The 15,914-nt window shown below is 44.7% G+C and overlaps 1 protein-coding gene across 5 annotated transcripts in view; it reads left to right on the forward strand.

Annotated features, from left to right (window-relative positions):
- Positions 1–15,211, forward strand: part of htr2cl1 (5-hydroxytryptamine (serotonin) receptor 2C, G protein-coupled-like 1) — a 92,705-nt gene extending 77,494 nt beyond the window's left edge. For all 5 annotated transcript variants that reach the window (XM_031850632.1, XM_031850629.1, XM_031850633.1 and 2 more), the window contains 5 exons: positions 6,152–6,352; positions 10,382–10,545; positions 10,640–10,793; positions 10,888–11,123; positions 12,637–15,211. In XM_031850632.1, the coding sequence (XP_031706492.1) occupies positions 6,152–6,352; positions 10,382–10,545; positions 10,640–10,793; positions 10,888–11,123; positions 12,637–13,203 (1,322 nt within the window). In that variant the 3' untranslated portion in view covers positions 13,204–15,211. The remainder of the gene's footprint in view (positions 1–6,151; positions 6,353–10,381; positions 10,546–10,639; positions 10,794–10,887; positions 11,124–12,636) is intronic.
- The last annotated feature ends 703 nt before the right edge of the window (positions 15,212–15,914 follow it).

Below are 15,914 nucleotides of genomic sequence, written 5' to 3' on the forward strand. Positions count from 1 at the left end.
GGAACTGCAGCGTCTGGTGACAATTCTCTGTTGGTTTGTCACTACAAGCTCTCACCTTGCACATTGACTCATTCATATAAAACTAATGATAAGTGCAGCTTTTAAACTACAAGGTCATGTTCAAACATTTTCAGACAAGTGTGCTTCCAAAGTTATTTTGATTTCAGCCACTTTAACAAACGTATAAAAGAGAGAATGTCTGCACAGGAATCCGGGTTAAATGCTTTTGTTATAGGCGTGAGAAATATTGTTGCTTTTCAGCCACCAATCATCTCATGTGTCATTAGATCCAGCATCTCCTTGGAACTGCAGCACACAGAGCATACACTAATCTAGTCAGATGACAGCAGTGACAGCCAAATATGAATATGTTGACGTAGCGTTTATCGTGACAGGCCAACAGATTTGAAGAAAAAAAAGCTGCTCAGACTCGGTCGGCACTAAATGATTTGTGATTTGATCTCTGTGCATCTGGCGGAGACGTTGATGTGAGACGTCGCCTCGGTTATCAGCCGGTGTCACATGTGGTCATTTTGTGTCTGAGAAAACTTTCATTAATTAACTTGAGTTTGGGTGCAAATAGTGATCGCATATGTGACGGTGTACCGATGTGACAGCAACGATGGACAGATTCAGAAAAGGTCAACATAGCTTTTTATCTTGACAGGCCCAAAATGGATTCAATTTGGGGAGTTTTGTGCAGGTTACACCTGTTAGGATTTCCATGTATTTGGACTGTTTTTCATTTTTTTAAGCTTCCCAACACTGACGTATTTTACCTACCTACCTACCTTTACCTGTATGTCTGAATATCTGAACATGACTCTACTTCTCTCTTGATTTATTACCTCAGTAAACATTGTAAACAGGAGTTTATGGTCTCAATCTTTAGTTTCAAGTCTTCTTCAATACAGCATGATGTTCATTTAGTACATTATGGTCCATTTAGAGTCAAACAGACCATAAAGCAGGGGATGCTTTAGGGCGGGGCTACATGGTGATTGACAGATTGTTACCAGAGCCTCTACGTAACTCCTCCGCAGTCCAAATATGGTCACTTCCGTTCCCTGGTTGCAAAAAAACAAGATGGCGACGGCCAAGATGCCGAACTCGAGACATCAAAAGTCAGTCCCCAAACCAATGAGTGACATTACGATGACTACGTCTACTTCTTATATACAGTCTGTGGTGGCATCATGGGAACGTTTTTGAAACTTGACCTATACAAGTGATTAAAAAGTCAGGATGTCTCTTGCGAGTCCCCCAGATTCACCGAAGTCTCCGTGGATCTGCACAAACCTTCATCAAACATCTTCATTCCATCTCATGTTCGTCCCCGGCAGCTCTTTTGTATCCTCGGCACGACTTGGCCAAACTTACTATATTAATGTCTCTGCTTTGTCGCTGGAGTCCCTCGGGAATACAAAGCAGGACGGCGAAGGTTGATTAGTGCTTAATGGGCCGCGTACGGTCAATGGACACACTCGGGCGCTCACTCTGTGCCTTGTCTGTTGTCTGGAGCTGCTGCCGCTGATTGCCCACCGCGGTAATCAATGTTTCACACAAACACCAACAATAATCTGTTTTTCTCTGTTTTACAGACGGATGCACACATAAAAGCCGAGGCAGGCAGGCAGGCAGACAGACAGACAGACAGGCAGACAGACAGACAGACAGACAGACAGACAGCGTGTCATTTATAGACAGACCCACATACCTTCCATACACATATCCCACAGAGCCTGGATCTATATACTTGCAGTGTTATCCATCAGACTGATGCTCGACTGCATTGATCCCCACGGCTGTCTGAGTGATGGACCAGACACACACACACACACAGAATGTTCTCATACCATTTAACTTTATAATGATTATGATGATGATGGCAATCATGATAAAAGATGATGTGGATTGTAATTTAGCGACTTTATCTCTATATACACACACACACACACACACAGCTTTTGGCAAATGTTTGAGTTTTTTAAATTGGAATTACAGGAATGATGACTGAATATATTTGATAGGGTCTAAGCTTCCAAAATAACCAGCACACACACACACACACACACACACACACACACTGTTTATAACGTCCCAGCATAAAACAATGAGGTAAATGTTGTTTGGACGGGAAAGCATTATTCTAATCATCTTGATCAGATCACGCACGTCCTTGTCGTTGCAGATGTCACATTTCCAGCCGTCCTCCGTCAAACGTCCTCGTCCACGCAACCTCGCTCAGTCCTGCGCTGCATGTAAATGGTTGAAATTGTCTGCGAGAGTGGAAGAAACGTCCCGCAGAAGACACACCTCGCTACGCTGTCTTGTCGCTCTACAACACGGGTCTCCAACAAGTAGCTCGCCACCCGTTTCCGAGTGTCTCGCTAAAGGTTAAAAGATTATGAACGTAACAGCAAGCGCACACCAGATTTGACGGAACGTTGGGCGCCACTTCGCGAAAAGTCCACAGAAACCTTTCATGGGACTCTTTCAGCTTGTAGCAGTCGTACGGACAGAGAAGGTGTGGGAGCTGGAAACGAACGCTTACAAGACCTCTGTTCACCAACCTGAGGAAGAAGGCCGATGCGGCAACAGAGGCTTCGTTTTGTGGCGCACGTCGTTACAAAACAGAAAAAGCCCATCGCTTATCGTAGGGGAGGCGATGATGACTGCGGTGGCAGAAATGCAGTTTGAACTTCCGTACAAACTTTTTCCACAAAGATAATGTCTTAACTTTCCATATCCGTTCTTATTATTCGGCACAAATCTCACTTCTTCCATTGATTCAATATGTGGCCGTAAAGGAAGACGAATAAGGCAACATGTCATTTAGATTCATTCAGCTTTGCGGGGTGATAAAACAACAACAGTGGTAATTAAACACTGATAATATATGAAGCGAGGCACATAAACAAAGAATGGCACGACAGAATATATCGCACCTCAAATCACCACCATAAAGTAAACAATATATCTAAGAAATGTTAATGCGCAGGAATAACATCAGGAGACAGCATTGAGAAGAGGTGATGAAATGAGACGGAACGAGAAGCAGCAGAGAGGAAGATGAGATCTTATAGACTCAATTAGGACGGGAGGAGATCACACACACACTAAAGCACACACACACACACTAAAACACACACACTAAAGCACACACAATAAAACACACACACAGGAACACACCGCCTCAAAGTATACGACCTTCAGGGCCAACTCAATCAAAGTTATCTCTCTGCAATTGGAAACACTCGCTGATAAAACACACATGTACACACACACACACACATCGATGCCGGACCTCTTCCCACAGACGGCGGATTGTTATGAGCTGTGTCATCTGTGCTTTAATGAATTGGAAAGAGAAGTGAGACGGACTGTAATATGAAGTACGATGAGAGAACCGGGCAGTAAATTGCACCTCGCTCAGGTCGATGGCTTTCTGCCACTTCACCCTCGAACACGTGAGAGCAGCGCGGACTCATTTAAAGTGGCAACAGGCAAGTTCTCTCTGCTTTAGCTCATCATTACGAAGTATGTGTTGGTTTCACAATGTAATGGTTCTAGAATAATCACTCAATCGTGGTTTAGATGGGTTCCCTACAGGCCTCGCTTTCACTAGTTCTGCCTGCCGTCGGGTACGGTGTGCCGGGAAAATGAAGGCGCCATTTACAGCACAAACACAACTGCGTCAGCCAAAAGGAAGAGGATATTGCTTTTGTTTCGGGCCGGGGAGACGACAACACAAGCTCTCATACTTTCCTCAAACTTGCAGTAATTGTTTACGTATATTGACTAATTAGAAAAGAGGTCAAAAATGAAGGATTTCCCTGATATTGAAATTAAACAGCTACAAATTGTGCAATATTCTCATTATGAACAAATGAATAATTAGACTGTAGCTGTAGCGGTGAACTCAGTCTCTACCGCGTATTTACCAGAAAGTCCAACGCACCCGCGAGCCAGCTGAGTAGCACCTTGTGTGTGTGTGTGTGTGTGTGTGTGTCATGCTTGGTGCCCCCAATAAGTGTTTGACCTCCGGAAAGTTATGCAATCTGCCTCCCACTCGGTCAGCGCACACAAACACAGGCGTGATTCACTCCACATGCATCGCATACGTGCGGCCTGTGCTGCGAATCAGAGATGAAATTAAAGATCGTGTGTGTGTGTGTGTGTGTGTGTGTGTGGCCGCAGGTCTTGTCCTCTGTAAAGATTCTTGGCATAACTAAGCTTCGGGCACGGAAAGACCCAGAGAGTCGGACTTTGCAGCGTGTGCCGTCTTCAGAGAGCTGACAGCAGCAAAATATACAGCAGCGCGACCCCCCCCCCCCCAAGTGTATGAGCCTGGGACACTCTACAGATGCATTTATCATTTTTTGGGTGATTTTACTTGAGTATTGGGCTTTTATTCTCCTCCCCAGTGTTTCTTTCCTGCTTGTGGGTAAAATATTGCCTGGATATCATTTTAGCCAGCTCAGCAGCTAATTCATTTACACCAGCAAAGGTGAACCCGTTCACTTAATGCTCTGCTAAAATGCTCCCTGTTGTATTTCTGGTAGTTACATCAGCTGCTGATGACTTAGGCTGATTTTATTCCCCCGGTAACCCGAACTTGTTTCCCCTGCAGAGCAGTGAGCCAAAACACTGACTCGCCACAAGCTCTACAGGGAATCACGCTGTCAGCGGCTGTGACCTGTGACCTCTCTGTGGGGGGGGGGGGGGGGATCTCTCCCTCGAGTTTATCTGATGTTGGCCTCCGTGTCCTGTTATATAACCGTTTTCCTCCCATCAGATTTAAATCTAACTGAAGATTAACCGGTCCGTGACATATATATATATATTTTTACCTTAATTTACATATTAACCTTTCCACTCGTTACATAGATAGTCTCTTTTCAAAATAAACTTCCAACGTAGGTTTATTTAGTTTTTAGGTTTACTTGCGAAACAAAACTTGGTTAGGCTTCGGAAAAGATCGTGGTTTTGGTTGAAACTCGTGCGTTTGTGACTACATTGGTTACGTAACTAACTTATGTAAAGTCCTGATGTAACGTAAGAAAACTACGGTCGTAAACCTCGATTTTTGATTTCACGGGGGACACGGACAGCAATGTCCTGAGTGAAAGTCCTGTGTTTGTTTGATCTCGCCTCGCTCTATGCAGACTTTCTTACTCTTTATACTCGGTTGGGTTTACACTGGAGTGAGTTGGAAGCCTGGTGTGTCTCAAACAGACGCTAAAAAGTGCCTCATGCTGTATTGAAGAAGACTTGAAACTAGAGATTGAGACCATAAACTCATGTTTACAATGTTTACTGAGGTAATAAATCAAGAGAGAAGTAGAGTCATTTTCTCATAGACTTCTATACAACCAGAGGAGTCGCCCCCTGGTGGACAGCAGAGAAAATGCACGTTTAAAGTACGGTTTCTCTTTACCAACTCAGATTGTGACATTTATGTTTTCCAGTGGTGTTCATGCATATTTATCTTTTTATGAATAGTTCTGATCAAACATGCTGATAATAAGCCGGTATAATGTTGCCCCGAGATTTCCACAAGAACGCAGCATGATAAATGTAATACCTTTTAAATTATACATTCAGTCTTTGGGTGACAGTCGAAAAACGTTGACTGACTCTGTCCCATATTTTAACACACTTTTAATGATAATGAATGACTCATTTCCTCCAGTGTGGGTGCAGTGTTGTGAAAACGAATCTGTCAGCTCGATCTTTATCTTTATAGTCTGCCTTTGTTTTATCTTTTTTATTCCCAGAATGCACCAAAACCTCGAGTCTTTCACAAAACATAACAAAAAAACACTTAACTTCACACAAACCTTCACATCTATAATCTACAAACATATAGATCATCTAAACCAGACGCTGTGTAGACAAAGTAATGATCTAATCTGAACCTCTTTCTCTCCGGCTGTAGAATAATCCATGCAAACACATTTATTAACGATCTTAATCGTGATAATGAAGAGTAATACTTCTAAACTAAATCCTGCAATCAAACCATCACTTTAACCTGATTCCTCGTGGGAGCTGTGACATGTAGTGCATGTAAATTTCTAGCACAGCCAATGTAACGTCACCTTTCCTTTCTTCTACCCTCTCTTCCTCCTCCTCCTCCGTCCTCCAGACTACACCTGGCCTCTCCCCAGCGCCCTGTGTCCGATCTGGATCTACCTGGACGTGCTGTTCTCCACCGCCTCCATCATGCACCTGTGCGCCATCTCCCTGGACCGGTACGTCGCCATCCGCAACCCCATCGAGCACAGCCGCTTCAACTCCAGAACCAAAGCCATGATGAAGATCGCCGCCGTGTGGACCATATCTATAGGTCAGAACACACCTTTAAGCGTATGTTTCATTCACGGTGGAGTAAGTTAATTATCGTGACAATCATCATCAGCTGGATGAATCAATGAAGGCCAGGTTTGCATGATTGCTGTCAAGAAGAAGAAGCTTATTGATTTTGGGGGATACTGATGAGCTTTTCTCTTAAAGTGGTACATGATCACTATTTTTATATATGGTAACTCATAAAAGCAGCCAATCAACTGATTTAAAGAGACAAACACTTGATTTGTACTCTATAAGACATGATGGAGGCTTAAACCCCCTATACGCCCACACAGAGACTTTGCAGATTGATGGCTGTTATTAAATTGAATGGGAGGTTTTTTTTGGGATCCCCTGGCAGTTCTCTCCACAGGTCCACCCAGCACACCTCCTGACTTCTCTGAAACACGGGGAACGTCGTCCCTTTGTTGACGCTCAAAGCGTCTCCCAGCTTCCCGTTACAGATGCAGCTGATCTGCATCTCGTACTTCTCTGATGATCCATCCCCGGAGGTGTGAAGGCAGCACTTTTCATAATCGTCTCGATCGGTTGCGAAGACAAATGATATGCAAATGAATGAATTATGTCGTCTGGCAATGAATGACTGCTATTAGCGATAGCCGCGAGCTAGGAAAGCACTGCATATAAGTATATAGACGGTGGATGTTAAAACAGATATACTGAAGCACGTTCGTGCATGTGAATTATTTTTTGGAGCATATTACAGATCCAATGTTTAAGATTCAGAAGATTTAAGGGAGCAGGCCACCGCGTTTCTACAGTAGCCCTGAATGAACAAACCAAACACTGGCTCTATAACAGCCTTTTGCGTTTTTACGTTCCCTGAAGGCCACCGTAGTTCTCCGACACGCTAGATGTTACTGAATCCTCCAAACTGCTCTTTTAAGGACGTCTCCGTCCACGTTTTCTTGATATTTAGACTTCACTCTTGACCTTGTAAAACTTAGTTTACATAATAATCTCGACTCTCGATCACATCACGAAGAAGGAAAAGTTACTTCACTATAATTTCCTCCTGTTTCCAAAATCCCTCATCACCCTCTCCCTCCCAACCCTCCCTTGATAGAGCAATCTTTTCATCTGTATAATAGCCTGCGTGTATCAGTTTGTCGTGTGAGTGTGTGTGTGTGTGTGTGTGTGTGTGTGTGTGTGTGTGTGTCCTGGGGGGAGAGTAGTGCATTCTGATCAGATGACTTTTAAAACTTTCCTCTCAGACGTCCCTCTGCCTGTCTGACCTCCGGCTCCTGTTGATGTTGTTTTTCGTGCCCTTTAAGACCCGGGAGGGCTTCCATGTCTTAACACGTACTACAACACACACACACACACACACACACACAGATTGTCTAAGCATATCATTAGTCTGACGTCCTCTGGCCCTACAGTACATGTTAAGTCATTGCACTAGCACATAGAACCCTCTGGGATACAGTAGATAGTTCTTCTGGAGGAGCTCCTATATTTAGGATCCCTACTGTATGTGTGGGATTTAATACATGAGAGAAATATTTAGTAATGACCTATTTTAAAAACTCAGAATAAACTTGTCTCTGTTGAAAAGGGAAAATTATTAAAACGACTCATTAAGGTGGATATTTTTCTAAATGGTGTCTTTAATCGAGGACAAAAGTTAATTCTTATTTGCGTTGGTTGAGAGAAAAATGATCAAAAGTCCAGTCATATCCGCTTTCATTATTAAACAAGCCACAAGCCTGTTCTCTCCTTTCTGAGGACTGGATATTATGTTTATCTATCAGTGTTCATGACTGATTATCTGACAATATCGACGTGCTTTCGCTGTGTGTAGATCAAACAGGAAGTTGTTCAATTTTAATTCAGCGTCTGGCTAAATTCACCATGCTGCCGCCATGTTTTCATGCTAATGTTAGCTAGTTAGCTAGCAGTGGGTGGACTGAGGCTCAGACCTGGGAGTGAAGTCATGAACGAGCTGTTTCTAATAATACGTTTTTAGCAAAAACGATGCATGAGTTTGGGAAGTTCTGGTCATCCGACTGGATAAACGAGACGTAGAGTTGTGTGAGCGCTCGTTGACACGTTTTGGTAAAAGCGGCCTCCATTTACTTCATCTCAGACTTCAGTCAGCGTGGCGTGCGTACAGAATCTTACTGGTTACTGTGAGAATAAATACACTGACAATCAGCATAACACCCGTCAGCTGTGCTACTCCAAAAGCTCTACACAGCAGGTGTACCCGCTGGGGTACAAATATAATTGGAAATGTGCATCATCCACTCTGAGGTATTCTCCATTTACTCCATCTGGTGTTTAGAGGTTCTACATTGAGAGACTGCTTCTCGAAGGCAGCATTGACAGAAGGAGATGATTGACACCTGCAGATACAACAGCACTCACTCACTCACCGCTGGCTCGAAAGAAATCACGATATTCCTGCTGGCGTTTCCTTCACCCCCTCAATCCCTCGACATTGAGCAGCGATGGATGTGTGAGAGGGCTCACAGGGATCAATGCTGAGGGATTACCAAGGAATCGTTTCCACACACAAGATGTGCTGTAAAGTATTAATACATCATGAAGAGACTTACTGCCTCTTTCTTACCTTTGTAGTGTCGAGCTGTGTGTTGCTGCTTTCAACTAATGTAGCAACACACATGCAACAGCTTCCTCTTTTGGGTGACATTTAAAAGTGTGTGTGTGAAGTTGATTTAGCCATAAATCAGTAGTAAAGATTGTTTAGATAGTATAAGGGCTTAGAACATAAAGTATCATTTTGAATTATGGTTTATCTGTAGGACAGGGCATTGCAGATTCTTATTTTCAGGTGATTATTCACTAAAGAAAACGTACTAAAAGATCCCCTAAATGCTGCACACTGACCTTTAAGGAAGTCCGACTACCCTCCCCTTAAAGAATACACCCCATCCCCCTTTCCTCAACTCCCCTCCCCTCTAATAATCTGAATGCAACGGCTAAATTCTCAATTTCCTCGCAGCTTTAAACAAATATTTACAACGACTATCTCTCCTCAAGATCCCATTTACTCTGTTGACCACGTTTAATAGTGTTATCAGTGCAGGACTGTGTGCAGGGAAGCAAGAAGAAAAGACACTTTGGATTAAGCCAAAAACAACAAAGTAAAGTATGTTTACTCCAAAGTTGTTTTGCTGTAAAACTGAATACCGCTGACGGATCGAGGTTGATTGACAGCTCCAGAAACCAGGAAGAGCTTCACGTCCTTTCTTCTCCCTCTGCAGTCCTTCACAACCGGCTGCTTTTGAATTAATAGAAATCCCCCGTTTCTTCCCGTTTCCTTGACCTCTTCCAAAGGTTCTGCACCGCTACGCGCTGCTGCGACTGAGGTCTGAGAGAAGCAAAACATCCAGCGGGAGATCCTCATCGATGTCTCTGTGGTGTAACAAAACAGTGAGACGTAGAGGCGGTCTCGAAGAGGGGGGAGTAAAAAAAGAGGGAAGAAGGAAACAAGGAGGTCGGAGTAAAGGAAGAAGGAAACAAGAAGGAAAGGAGTAAAGGAAGAAGAAAACAAGAAGGAAAGGAGTAAAGGAAGAAGGAAACAAGAAGGAAAGGAGTAAACAAAGAAGGAAGAAGACCACTGAACAGTCTCATTAGAACGATCTGCACATCAGATGTTATTTAGACATCCTCAGATCTGAGATCCGCTCACAGACTCTTCGTCCCGGGCGACGTCTGTGTGGTCGATTGTCAACGATCTCATTAAAGGGAGCTGCCACTGCTCCTAAATGGCGTTTTGATGTCGGCCCGGTCCCCAGCTGTGCAGGAGAGAATGATGTACCGTGGACTAAAATGAATTACGGCAGCGAACGAGAGACTTGCCTGTGTGAAAGAACACGCGTGTGGACACAGATCCCAGATCCCTTATACTATATTACATATTGTTATTGTTTTTAAGGATATTACCTGGTACAAATACATTGATGTGTTTGCATCAGTGCTCAACAAAATAATAGAAATGAACGACATCTATTCCCCTTGACCCTCTTGCTGTCTCCAGGCGTGTCGATGCCGATCCCCGTGATCGGCCTCCACAACGAGGACAAGGTCTTCGTCAACGGCAGCTGTGTCCTCAACGAGGAGCGCTTCATGCTGATCGGCTCGTTCGTGGCCTTCTTCATCCCGCTGGTCATCATGGTGGTGACGTACGGCCTCACCATACAGGTAGTCGTACAATATGTCCTTACTTCACAATCCTCTCCTCGTTCTTTCTTCATTCTCCTTCTCTCCCTCTCTCTCCCTCTCTCTCCCTCGCCAGGTGCTCCAGAGGCAGGCCACTGTCTTCCTGTGCGAGGCAAAGAGTTCGTCCCAGCAGCCTTTGCACACACCAGCAATGACGAATACATTGCAGATTCCACCCGGCACCTTCCAGATTCCTCAGATCACCACACTTGCTCCTTCAGATTCACAAGGTAGGGGGAAAAGAGCAGGCTTTGTGCAGTGGAAATTTGGTTCAACACTTTCCTTGGTGGTGTAGCTTCTTGACCGCTCTCGCCTCTCCCACAGAGCTGAAGCCGCCGCCTCCTCAGAGCAGACGAAACACCTTGAGCTGCCTGAAAGGAGCAGAGTCCAGCATACTGCGCAGCATCTCCTCGCCAGACAGCCTAAGCATCATCCCCAGCTCGGAGGTCGTGTCTCAGCTCAGCTCGCCAGCCGCAGGGCAGGGGCGGAGCGACTCGTCGGGGTGCCACGGGCGGCGGGGCATGATGCAGGCCATAAAGAACGAGCGGCGGGCCTCCAAGGTGAGAACAGAGAGTGGAGCTGAGTGCTTGTCAGGGGATTTAAGGTGCTCTTCTTCAGGGTCCTGCAGGTATGTAATGTGGTAGCAGGGAGATAATCTAATAAAAACTGTTATTTAGACAATTGCTTTTGTTTCTATGGAGTACTGAACAGGTGTATATAGGGCACAGGCCCAGGGGCCCAAAGTGTCAGGGGCTTCCCTGGCCTTCCCCTGCAAAATGTAACTCGAAGAGACACATGCTGACCACAAAGTGATGCAAAAAGAACCACAAAGAAACATAAAACGACTATAAAGTGACAAAAAGACCTCAAATATACAAAGAAAACACAAAGAGACACAAAACAACTACAAAGAGACTCTAAATGACTACAAAGAGACATAGATACACTACAAAGAGACACAAATAGACACAAAGCAACTACAAAGAGACACAAAACAACTACAAAGAGACATAAAATGACTACAAAGGCACACAAAACCATTGCAAAGAGACACAAAAGGATGACAAAGACATGAAAAGACTACAAAGACTCAAAAAAAAGAACAAAATAGACACACAAAGCCCAAACAGACACAAAATGAGCACAAAATGGCTACAAAGAGACAAAGAAACTACAAAGAAGCACATCACAACTACAAACAACCAAATTCCTCACACACTCTGTGTGTGTGATTCCTGTGTAGGAGAGGTGGAGGGGCCTTCTGATTGTCTGTGTCCAGGGGCCCGTTGTCTCATAACCCGTCCATGTTTACACAAACAAAAAGAACATAAGAACAACGTTTAACTTCTCACCTTGCTGCAGTGATGTAGAAGTGTACTCCAGGGTGCGGTCAGTACACTGTGACATCACTGGTGGGTGTGGTTGCAAATGCAACAGAGCACACATCCGACCACACCCACCAGTGATGGTTGACCGTGTGTCTGTATTTATGTCTTTTGAGCCCCTATTTACATAAAAAATGTGAAATAAAGCACCTTTAAAAATCTCTTCATCAGCCAATCATAAAAGCCTAGATATTCTGTGATCTTCCATGTTATTATTAATGTTAATACTGAAGGACCAGTATTTAGAGCTCTGTGTGCAGCGTTGTTTATCACTAAATGTATTAAAGTAAGACTCGTCCTTCCGGTGGTTTCACACGTCTCCTCTGAAATGTTTAGACGAGCTCGCGTTATCAAATCCAGCCAGACGCTTTGAGCAAACGTTAAAAAAAAGGAGAAGCTTGAAGCGTTGCCTGAGTCAGAGTGCTCGGCGGCGGTGGCTTCGCTAAAATTCTAATTCACGCTGGATGAAGACCAAAGCGCTCTCATACCTGCAGCAACACCTTCAAATCCCAGCAGCAGTGGCAGCAATGATATTAAGAAGAACATCTATGTGTGTATGAAGCATGAATTCTGATCAGAGAGCGTTCAAGAAGCTTTTAAAGAGGTTTTATGAATCGGAGAAAGATCCGTGTTTTCTTTTATTGGCATCTTTTTAATTCACTTTCCCTCTCTTCTTTCCTTTCCTCAGGTCCTGGGAATCGTCTTCTTCCTCTTCCTCATCATGTGGTGCCCCTTCTTCATCACCAACGTCACCTTCGTCCTGTGCCGGGGCTCCTGCAACGAGTCGCTGCTCAACGACCTCCTCAACGTGTTCGTGTGGGTGGGCTACATCTCCTCGGGGGTCAACCCTCTGGTCTACACCCTCTTCAATAAGACCTACAGGAGGGCCTTCTCCAGCTACATCAGGTGCCGCTACAAAGTCGGCGCCAACGCCGCCGGACAGAGTTGCAAAACCCTCCTGGTGCCGCCGTCGTGCTCGTCGCACGCCGTGACCCCTCTCCTGCTGGGCGGTCACGGGAAAGCGGGCGTGGACCGCAACAGCAACTGTCGCAACGGCGGGAGGGGGGACAACGGGAGGCTGGCGGTGGACCTGGACGACGTTACGGACGACGAGACGCAAATCGGAATAGTGTCGCAGAGCCTCTCCGATTGCCACAACGCCGGCGCGCTCTCGGAGACGGAGCTGGAGGCGGAGCAGGAGCTGTCGCTCATCAGCTACAGCCCCGCCTCCAGAGAACACACCAGCAGCGTGTGATCGCAGGCTTTCTTTTGTTGTTGTTGTTGTTTGACGGTTCCCTTTTTTTGTTTGTAGCCTGCAGACGCCGGGCCGAGCAACATTATTGTTTTAATCGACAAGCTGGGATTCTGGATGCTGGGTACTTTTATTGTGAAAGGACTCGTTTGGGTCAAGCAGCCTTATCCCCAAACTGAAGTGTGCAGAGAAATCAGATTAGAAGGTAACCTCTGAGGTGAAAAGGATTTGGCATGAAGGCCAACGTTTCAGACGGGTTTTGTTTTCTATTCGGCGTCGGAATGTTGGTTTTCGGGTGAAAGCATCCGTTAAAATGTGGTGTACTTCACGGGGGCGACGGTACCAGCTGAGGCTAAGACAAAAGCAGGACGAGAAGAGCTTCTGCTCTTTGTCAACCGGGCATGAAGTCCAGCGGCCCCTCGACGGAGTCCCACTGACCTGAGGTCACAGAGTCGAGGTCAACGGGTCAAACTGCGACTTCGAGCCTTTTTCGCAAAAGAGTCCAAATCTAGTCCGAGCTCCGGGTTTCATGTGGATTCTCTCCGCACCGAACCAAAAACTAAAACCAAATCTATTTTTGTGCCAGGTCAAGCTTGACAGCAGCAGTCATAGAACAGTCATAGAATATACGAATGAACCTTTCCAGCATGTACAATCAAACTGTTCAGCTGACAGAAGTGTGGAAACTTTTCTCAAGGCTGCAGTTGAAGTTTGTCTGCGAGCACCACGATGAAGGAATGTACACCGGTCTCCGGTGGACTCACAGTGCCATCTGGTGGTCGTCACCTCCCTTTGAACAAGGGGATAAAAAGAGCTAAAAAGAAAACATGGCGCAGGCCTCCGGTCCAACCCAGCTGTCAGGCTCTTGCTTCTGATGACCAATACAACCCCTTTGTAAAGAATCGAAAGTGCCAACTTCTCGAGGTTTCGACTGACAATAATGAAGAACATATAACGGAGCAATCTAAACAAAAACAAGTGAAAAAAGGTTTTAATTTAAAGGTGCACAAAGCTTCCTCAGATGTCATTCTATAAAAAGAACAAGATATAAAGATTTCATGACATCAGCCTCGGCTCACCGTCATTACTGTCATCAATTCAGTCAAACAATAATATATGAAACTCACTTTCCAAGATCTTCCTCAGCTGTGATCAAATCACACTCGCCTTTATTGTTTCCAGAATCACATGAATTCCCAATATCCCCGTGTTTCCCAATATCTAACGATACACGTTGGGCGTTGTCCTACACGTCGAGCCAACAGTCCGCCGCCTACTTAATATACATATCATGTAATCAGAGTATTCACGTCATCTGGGCCGTTTAAATAAGCTCCGTCAGAGCCCTGGTGTTATATGTATGCTGTGATGAAGGGTTTTTAGGATTAAAAGATGGCCAAAATCTCCAAGAATTACAGTTTTGATCGTCCAAACTCTCCGATCTCCGACCCGAGTGTGACTCAAAACAGCTTCAGATTTAATCCGTTGCATAAAACAGACAGAAAGTCAATAAGAGACGGACCTCTGACTCTGGTCCTCGAACCTCCCTCCTCTCACATCGTATATCGACATCCGACGCGTGATTCCTTCACTCTGCATCTCCATCAGCTGAAAACATCTGCAGCGTACCGCCGTGGACGTTTACTCAATATATATTGCAATATATTGTGTGGGGTTTTTAAAAAGGTGGCAAATTTAGATTTCTTAGCAACAAGAGATAATATAGGAGATATAAAGCTGTAACTCGTATGCGTACGGTGATCGTAGGCTTAGTTCAATAGAGCTGAATGGTTGTGTTGTAAAGGAAGTCCGTTGAGAAAAGCAGCGTTTTAAGAGATCACTTAAAGGGGCACTCCGTTTATTTATCCAACGTCTTCTGTGTCTCCGGAGGAGCTCTCCAAAGTTCTACAGAAAAATAGCCCTGTTGATGTTCTTCACTCTCACAAATAAAGGTACTAACTAGAACCATATTGGGTTCTTCAGCTTGTCCTCATAGGAGTTCCTGGTAAAACCTTTTGTAAAGGTTCCACCAGAAAAGCTTTCGGCAGGATTCTACCGAGAACTCAACACAAAGAGTTCTACCTGGAACCACTTGGAAAAGTTCTACCCAGAGCCCCATGTGAGAGGTTCTACAGAGAACTTTTATGGTGTAATGGTTCCAGACAAAACTTTCCACGTTCTAAGGGTGCCAACAAGAACCCACACAGGGTTCTACTGTGACCCCCTTTTAATTCCAAGGGTTTCATCTAGAACCCGGGTCATATCAGCGGGGCTTTTTTAAAGCTGGAGATCTGAAGTTTGATAGATGTGAGCATTTAGCAGGCGGACGGTTGAGGTGCATTATGGGAATTGTAGTGTTTCAGAGATTGAGACTCAAAGTCAGGATATCTCAGCCTGAGCTGCTTCAATTCTGACCAATCTTTGTTTAAACTGTCTCATGTTAGTCCCTTAATCTTATGAAAGTGTAATACTTAATATGTGGTGTGCCCCTTTAAATGCAAAAAGATATTGATTAACACTGTTCACCTTATCAAAGTAGATGTCACTTTCCCCAGTGATCAATATTTCCTTTTGGTAAAACTCCCTTCAGCCATAGGACAGCCAAAATTACAAAAACCTGAATGTAAACCCCCCCCCCCCCCCCTTTTTTTTGTTTTTTACCCATAATCCCCCTCTCCATGGTCAAAGAGCAAAGATCAAAGCCTGCAGTGGAC

The sequence above is a fragment of the Anarrhichthys ocellatus genome, unplaced genomic scaffold (assembly GCF_004355925.1).
Source record: "Anarrhichthys ocellatus isolate YVR2014 unplaced genomic scaffold, GSC_Weel_1.0 scaffold11, whole genome shotgun sequence".
Classification (NCBI taxonomy): domain Eukaryota; kingdom Metazoa; phylum Chordata; class Actinopteri; order Perciformes; family Anarhichadidae; genus Anarrhichthys; species Anarrhichthys ocellatus.